This window comes from Octopus bimaculoides, chromosome 3 (assembly GCF_001194135.2).
Source record: "Octopus bimaculoides isolate UCB-OBI-ISO-001 chromosome 3, ASM119413v2, whole genome shotgun sequence".
NCBI classification, from domain to species: Eukaryota; Metazoa; Mollusca; class Cephalopoda; order Octopoda; family Octopodidae; genus Octopus; species Octopus bimaculoides.
In genome coordinates this window covers 36996464-37005050 of record NC_068983.1, presented here as the reverse complement: position 1 = coordinate 37005050, position 8587 = coordinate 36996464, and the positions used below count along the sequence as shown (strand labels likewise).

At 35.9% G+C, this 8587-nt stretch overlaps 1 protein-coding gene across 1 annotated transcript in view; it reads left to right on the top strand.

The window, feature by feature from the left end:
• Positions 1-8358, top strand: part of LOC106875661 (YEATS domain-containing protein 4) — a 17378-nt gene extending 9020 nt beyond the window's left edge. Inside the window, exons 4-8 of the mRNA XM_014923900.1 lie at positions 480-546; positions 1514-1608; positions 4626-4718; positions 5968-6055; positions 7755-8358. Coding sequence (XP_014779386.1) covers positions 480-546; positions 1514-1608; positions 4626-4718; positions 5968-6055; positions 7755-8134 — 723 coding nt within the window. The 3' untranslated portion in view covers positions 8135-8358. The remainder of the gene's footprint in view (positions 1-479; positions 547-1513; positions 1609-4625; positions 4719-5967; positions 6056-7754) is intronic.
• The last annotated feature ends 229 nt before the right edge of the window (positions 8359-8587 follow it).

Here is an 8587-nt window from a genome sequence, read left to right as displayed (position 1 = left end):
AATAGAAGACACTTGTCCAAGGCTCCATGCAGTGGGACTAAACCCTGAACCATGTGGTTGGGAAGCCAACTTCTTACCACACCTGCACCTAGATTTTTTTTGTTTTGTCTTCATCACCAAATAATTAATCCTGATTGCTGTAAAACTTAAAACTTTTGTCCCCCCCCCTCCTCCTCCTCCTCATCATCATCATTGTTTAATGTCCATTTTCAATACTGGCATGGGTTTGATGGTTTGACCGAAGCTAACCCATTCCAGCATGGAAAACGGATGTTAAATGAAGATGATTATGATATGGCAACATTTTAAGTTTTTCAGTAATCAGGATTAATTATCTGGTAATGAAGACATGAAAAAAAAGAAAAAGCTAATAATTTTAGATTTTTCAAAATGAAATTAATATCTCTAATATTTGTCAGTGCTTTATAAATTATGTAAAGTATTAATATAGTTTTAATATTGTTTACTTTCTCTTTCAGGATTTATCAAATTATGTGAAAAAGGTTCATTTTAAATTACATGAAAGTTATCCAAATCAAAACAGAGGTATTCTTTCAATTTATATTCTTTGTGTTTCAGCAATCATTCAGAAATAGTGATTTTGTTTTCATAGCAACCACTAATTGCATTAAAACTTGATATAGATATTGGGTATGTAAATTTGTGTGTGAGCTGGATGGGTTAACACAGCGTTTTGGTTGATATACCCTCCAGCCTTCATTAGGTATCTTGGGGGAAATTTTGAACCTGGTTTCTCATTCCTAAGGTATTTTTCAATGTTATTATTATTCAGGTCACTGCCTGGAATCGAACTTGGAATCTTAGGGTTAGTAGCATGCGCTCTTAACCACTACGCCATATGCCCAGATGAAGGCTGGAGGGTATATCAGCCGAAATGTTGCGTTAACAACAAACAAGATGACAATTATCCGTCAAATGTAAATAATGTATAAAAGGATATAGTCAGGGTGGAATGTGACACCACAGGGTATTTTGGTTTCATGCACCGATTCTTATAGCATATTACATAGTTGTGCATCCATCCATCCATCCATCACATTAAAGAGAATTCATTTCATGTGTGGTTTTGCACCTATGAATCTGTTTTATACAAAGTCTGCCTTCTCCATTAATCTGTCTCTGATTCCACTTCAACTTTTATGTGTCCATAACTTACATTGGGCATACTATATGGAGTTTGTATTTACTCCGTTTCAAGCACAACTATTTCCCTGATGTTAGCAAGGTCCAATCTTCTTTTCTACGTCACAAAACTTCAGAAATTTACTTCAAGACTTTTCAATTCTATGGTCTGCTTACATGTTTGGAACTTCTCTAAACACATTGTAGATTCAGTAGTATACTTGCCTAAGGCACTGGGATTGAACTTAGAATCGTACAGTGGCAAAGTAAACATCTTAACCCCACAACCAAACCTGTATTTATCTCTTGTTGACTGCTTATGTCTGCCTTTGCTTGGCTGTTTGTAAATGATATTTTGTCTCTTTTCCAGTTGTTACAAAACCTCCCTACGAAGTCACAGAAACAGGATGGGGTGAATTTGAAGTGGTTATTAAGATTTATTTCAATGACAGTAATGAAAGACCTGTAAGTAAAATATCAGCAACATTCTTGTCTCCCTCCCCCATTACTTCTAAAAAGTTGACTTAGCTATATCATCATCAGCTTCATCATAATCACCACCATTCTCATTGCCTTTATCAGCAATCACTATCATCACCATCTCTACCATTACCAACAATACACTACTCGTATTAGGATTATTTAGATATTTGTAAATTTCCTAAGTCCATTAGTGTTTCATGACCCTTCCAGCCTAATTGTCTGAATGAAATGATAGTAGTGGTATATTGTTGGTATGTCTTGCATTAAGCAACAAAGGACCATGGGAATAGTATTAATAACTGATAAAAACCATCATTGCCAGATTTAATATTGTTTAATGTTTAACTACTGGTAACTTTCATAGTTTATTTCACTTGTTCTGTCTGTGTTTGTTGATTACTCATGTTGTAAAACAAAGCAAGACAAAGTTATTTCCCTGCTTTTAGAGAGAAAGTTATTAAATTCAGTTGAGAAAAGTGGCAGTTTTTCTCAATACTGAAGAATATTATCTTTCCTCTTTTTATGTTTACATAGAAATAAAACTCCAGAAACATTAGAATACATTTGGAGCAAAACGCTATAAAAATGGGTTGGAGACAGCCTAAAATTGAATTGAACTAAATGATAAGCTTTATCTTTTACTTGTTTCAGTTATTAGACTGTGGCCATCCTGGGGCAATGCCTTGAAGAATTTTTAGTTGAATGGATCAACCGGAGTCCTTAATTTAAAAAAAAAAATTTTAAGCCTTGTTACTTATGCTATTGGTCTCTTGCTTAGTTACAGGGATGTTAACACCAGCACCAGTTGTCAAATATTGGTGGGAGACACACACACACGACACGCTTCTTTCAGTTTCTATTTACCAAAACCACTCACAAGGCTTTGGTCAGCTCCAGGCTATAACAAGACTTTTGCCCAAGGTGTCACACAGTGGGACTGAACCTGGAGCCATGTGGTTGGGAAGCAAGCTTCTTACCACACAGCACACCTGCAGTAATATTTACATAATTGGTCTAACACTTTAGCATTCTTGTATACTAGGAAAGCTATACTGCTAAGAAGCACACCATTTATAAAATAACCAAACCCAGAACGAGCCACAACTGATGTCTTTATTGACGGTGAGATCATCCCAAAATATGATGATGTTGAAATAGCCTGCTATCATCATCATCATCATGTAATGTCCCTTTTCCATGCTGGCATGGGTTGGATACTCCACTGTTTGTTTTGGTATGGTTTCTACAGCTGGGTGCTTTTTCATGGCACCAATATTGGTAAGGTCACCAAGTACTCACAAGACAAGAACCCTCAACTGAGTGGAGTATACTATTGTGCAATATGAAAGTATAATAGAGGAACAGGAGCAGGTGTCTTGTTGAAGCGATGAATTAAGTAAAGCAGGGTGGTCTCCCATGTCATTTGGTGGCTGTGTTTTTTTTTTGTTAACAAAATTACTACACTCAGTAGTCATGGAATAGGTCAGTTAGAACAAATAGAATAGTCTTCGAGATTGTCAAATTTCACTGAGGTCACTGCTGAACGTTTGATTATAATATTGATTTTTAACTTGGCCATGAGGTCACACATTTGATTGAATTTATTGTTGATTATATCAACCCCGGAAAAATGGTCTAACATTGGAAACAATTCCTTGTAGTTCTTGAGAAATGATTTTTATCCCTTGGGTATAATTGGTGTTAAAAATATTTTGTATGCAATTGAAGCAATATTAAATTAATATATCCTACTTTGTATCATATTTAACATATATACACCATTGACAGGCAAGATACTAAGATACTGTGGTCTTCCTCTATACTGTTATGAATGCGCTGTGTTAAAATACACAATATTTATTGCAGGAAGATGACAAATCATCCTGACAGTGGCTAGGGAGAACATTGATGCTTTGTTGCCTTCTTGCTTTATTGGCTATTTTAATTTAATGCTGTTTTGAGTGTGTACACCAGATTTTTATACAGCCTGGCAGTTATTCATTATTCAGTGTTTCCTATATAGGAAGCAACACATTTCATCTAAGGCATGTGACTAACAAGAACACTTCATTGACAATGCTCAAGAAGACAAAGATGCATCTGGTATTCTTTCTTGCCACTGCCAAGTCAGTTTTATGTCTTCCTTCAATATGTCATGTTTTTTTATGACAGCATGTCTATAAGAGATTTTATCTTGGACAAAAACTATAGTATTTTAACTGTAATTAAGCAGGATATATAGATGGCTATTATAATTGCAGTTAACTCTTCTGATATGTCCATCATCATCATCATCATTTAATGTCTGTTTTTCATGCTGGCATGGGTTGCACAGTTTGACCGGAACTGAACACCTGGAGAGCTGCACCAGGCCCCAATTGTCTGTTTTGGAATGGGTTTCTATGGCTGTATATCCTTCCTAACACGAACCATTTTATAGAATGTACAGGGTGCTTTTTACATGGCACAGAATTTATGAGGTCCAGTAATTTGTTCAAAGAACCTTTTTTGAAAATTTGTATCATTTAATAATAATATTCCAGTGGTTAACATTAGGAAACATATTTATTAACCTGCCCTATTAGTAGACCATTCTGTCATGTATGAAGTGTCCTTAGCTGTTATTAAAACTAACTGAAATCCTGCTAGGTGTTTTTAATTTTTTAGATTTCGGTTGATGCAGATTTCATAAGACAGATTACCGTATTTTAACGTGTATAAGGAACCCTCGTGTATAAAGAACCCCTTAATTTTCTGAGCTTAAAATTTGGAAAAAAAAGGTTTTGTAAGGGATTATAATACTATCCATGTAACTCCCATATTTTTTAACTTAATTTTTGACCAAAAAAAAGGGTTCCTTATACGTTAAAATACAGTACTTTGAAAGATCCTTTTCAATTTTTTTCCATCCCCATCCACCAAATCACACCGTTCTATTGTTTTTTATATTTTTTATATTTTTTTAATATTTTTTCTCTCTTTTTCTGTTTTTCTTTCAGGTGACACTGTATCATTTATTAAAATTATTCCAAAGTGAGACAGACATTATGTTGGGAAAGAAATCATTAGTTTGTGAATTCTATGATGAATTGGTAAGTCTATATTTCCCATCAGTACAGCAAACATTTTAAGGCTATTTTCTTTGCAACAATTAGGATTATTAGTCTTGTGGGTCTCATGACAGTTTAATCATACTCATCATAGTTACCAATTTTTAGGTGATGTTTTTACAGTCAGATGCCCTTCTTGTTACCTACCTTCTTGTTAGCCCCCTCTTGCATCAGGCAGGAATACAGTGCATCTATTATCTATTCTAAAACTAGGGTATCTGTCACAGCAAACCACAAATAATGCAGATGAGGAGTTAAGCAAAAAACGTAAGGTGATGTCGATGAATGAAAACAAAGAGAAAAGGTCTGGTATTATCCTATGTATGTTGTTTAATGAGCCTATAATAATTCAGAAAACAATTCCCTAAAGTTTTTACAAGCATCTCATTTACACATACTACAAAACTTCAAGCATATTATGATAGTATTTTAAATAATTTTCAATTTAATCTTAGGTACAAGTGTTGGATAGGTGCACTTAGTTAAGAGGTTTGCTTCCCAACTACGTGGTTTTAGGTTGAGTTAAATTGTAGCACCTTAGGCAAGTGTCTTCTCCAGGCTGACACCAAAGCGTTTGCGTGTGTGTGTGTGTGTGTAGGTATATGAATGTATGCATATGTTTGTTTCCTATGTTGGAAGTGTTATCATGTACATTGTTTTGTTTTGGTATAAAGATGGGCTACAGCAAATATTCTGCTCAATTCCACAGATTTGCTTGTCAGTTGTTTGACCTTAACTAGTTGAGCTTGTCCTTTGGTGGCTGACGATATATGCATCTCTGATCACAAATAAAAATAGTGGGAGAGCATCATAGCCATGTGTTGAGAGGAATTCTTTAGAGTTTGAATAATTCACCTCTGAAAACATGGGTGTTTCATTCAACATCCTTAAACAATCCTTATTCAAGGACCATTTGAGTGGGATGGGCTACTTGAAGAAAAATTCTGAAAAGACCTGAAGAAAATTCTGACCGGGCCCCACCTGCAAGGTCATGTGCTGTATTGAGATCACCATGTTGTGCACGTATGGTTGTGATGCATGTGTCTGGTGTACCCTTATCAAACGGGCAGTTATGATGGGTATACTGGGATTTGTATATTTTACCCCAGTGTCACTTTGATGGCATACTCAGCTCTCTCACAATAATAATAATAAGTAATTTCAACATCGTTTATGACTATACTTCGAAGAGAACTTCTCTGTTTCATTTCTGTTGATTCCTTTGTTGCAGATGTTTCAAGATCCAACCCAAATGATGCACCAATTATTAACCAATGTTCGTCCCATTATGATGGGGACGTATCGCCATGAAAATGACTGTAAGTATTTGCCAGCAGTTTCTTTTAAGCTCTCAAATATTGAAAATATCTCAGCTATTTTAAACATCATAAGGATTTAATGTGATAGAAGTATTGTATATAAATGACATTAATTTGATATAGGGGAAATATTATAAATGATATATACAGGGTGTCCACAAAGTCTGGGTACATGGAGTAAATAAAATCATAACATAAACAATTAAATATAAGAAATAATAATTTCTTAAAGTATGTGTTAATCCCCATGTACCCAGAGTTTGTGGACACCCTGTTGATTGGAAATAGTGGAAGCATGTATATAAATGATATATAGATTTGATGTGGATGTATATAAATGGCATATAAATTTGATATGGAGGAGGCTTGAGCGTGGCCGTTGATCGTTACCAACGTCACCTCCCTGGGACTTGTGCCAGTGGCGCGTGAAGACATTTGAGCGAGATCGTTGCCAGTGCCGATGGACTGGCTCCTGTGCAGGTTGCACGTAAAACACACCATTTCGAGTGTGGCCGTCACCAGTTCCACCTGGCTGGCCCTCATGCTGGTGGCACATAAAACACCCACTACACTTTCGGAGTGGTTGGCGTTAGGAAGAGCATCCAGCTATAGAAACTCTGCCAAATCAGATTGGAGCCAGGTGTAGCCTCCTGGTCAACCAGTCCCCAGTCAAATTGTCCAACCCACGCTAGCATGGAAAGCGGACGTTAAATGATGATGATGATGATGATTGATCTGATGTGATAGATATGTAAATGATGTATAGGTTTGGTGAGTGGTAGAGGCATTGTATATAAACAGTTCATATAGATTTGATGTAATAATTCCATGTTCAATCACATTGCACAGCACTTTGAGTATGTTTTCCATACTCTCAGCTTGACCAAAGCTTTGTGAGCAAAATTCAACTGACAGTAACCATGTATCTCCATACAGCAAGACACCTGTACCTGTCCTTCAATTTGTCTGTGGCCTCTCATTACCTGGTATAAAGCCACCTCCCTCAGTACTGCTCCCCACTGAGTCTTGTGTGTTATTCGATGACTTCACTAGTGCCAGTGCCATGTGAAAAAAGCAACCAGTACACTGTGTAAAGAGGATGGTGTTAGGAATGGTATCCAGCCTTAGAAACCATACCGCTAGAATTTGGTACAGTCTTCTGTTTCATCAGTTCCTGTTAAACCGCCCAACCCATTCCAGCATGGAAAACAGACATTGAATTATGATGTGTAATGCCTGTTTGGAAACCTTTTAAATGACTCTTCCTGTTCTTGTGTGATACATACTTGATGTTTCACAGATAGACACCATCATTTGATCCTTGGATATTTTTTATCAGAATCCACTCTGTTGCAAGCAATTTTGCAATATCTCTGGTTTGTGAATAACTTCCTCCTTTCCTCCTGTCCATCTTGGAAACCTTAGAAAGGGTCATGGGGACTCCCTTTCCTCTAAGTAAGGTCATGTAAAACAAATGAAAAATGTGGCTGAAGCTCGTAAATTTCTATCTTTAAAATCATTTTGACCATGCTCATGCCTCAACCTGTGGCCACTATGCCTGTGGCCCCACCACCCTGTGACTCAGCTCTAACTGTACCTCAGCCTTGCCTGTGCCTGATATAAAACATGTAGAATGTAAATGTTAAACTGTTTTGTGGATTTCTCTGTAAACCTGATGTAAACTTTTCCTTCTTTACAGTTGAAGAAAAACGAGAGAAGACAGTCAACAATATCTTGAATGCTAAAAATAAAATCCGTTATGAAATAGCTGAATTAAATGAACGCTTAAAACAAAGCAAAGAGACAATACTAAAATACAAGAATGAAATTCTGAAAATGGAAGAATGCGACGATGTTTTAACACAACCTTTGCAATGCCCGACAACTCCATTATCTTCCAGTACTGCTGTTTCTCTACTGACTGCAACTAGTTCTGCATCTACCGTATCTCTAAATGTTTCAGTTGACAATGGAGCTACCACCCCTACAACAGTTACTACAGCAGCTACAAGTGAAGTCCCCACATCACTTAGCATTAGTTCTTCTGCTACAACTAGTATAAATACTCTTTCTATTTGAAATCATCACTTCAAAACTTGCTGACATTAATCCAAAGGAATTAGTTCCTTATAAATAGTTTATCATTAATTACTGAGCCTGGTTAAGCAGGCTCTGGCTGTGGTATTCTCAAAACCTACAGTTGGGATCAACAAATTTCATCACCTCATTTTTAAAATAATATTTAGTTTTTTTTTTTTTTTCTCTTTAACCACCAATAAAAGCCAAATCTATTTACTAACCTATTGATGTATGTTTAATCTGTTTATATCTTTATTTTCATTTAATTTTACTTTTTTATTTTTGTAATTTTTCAAGAAAAATAATGCAGTTTCAAAAAAGAAAAAATTCAATTTCAGAAAGAGAAAATATCTTTTGGGATGTTTCCATGATAAATGAATTCAGTAATTCCTTGGACACATCTGAATTAGGGGAACAAAGCTGCTATTCAAGGTTATACAATCAGGATATGAA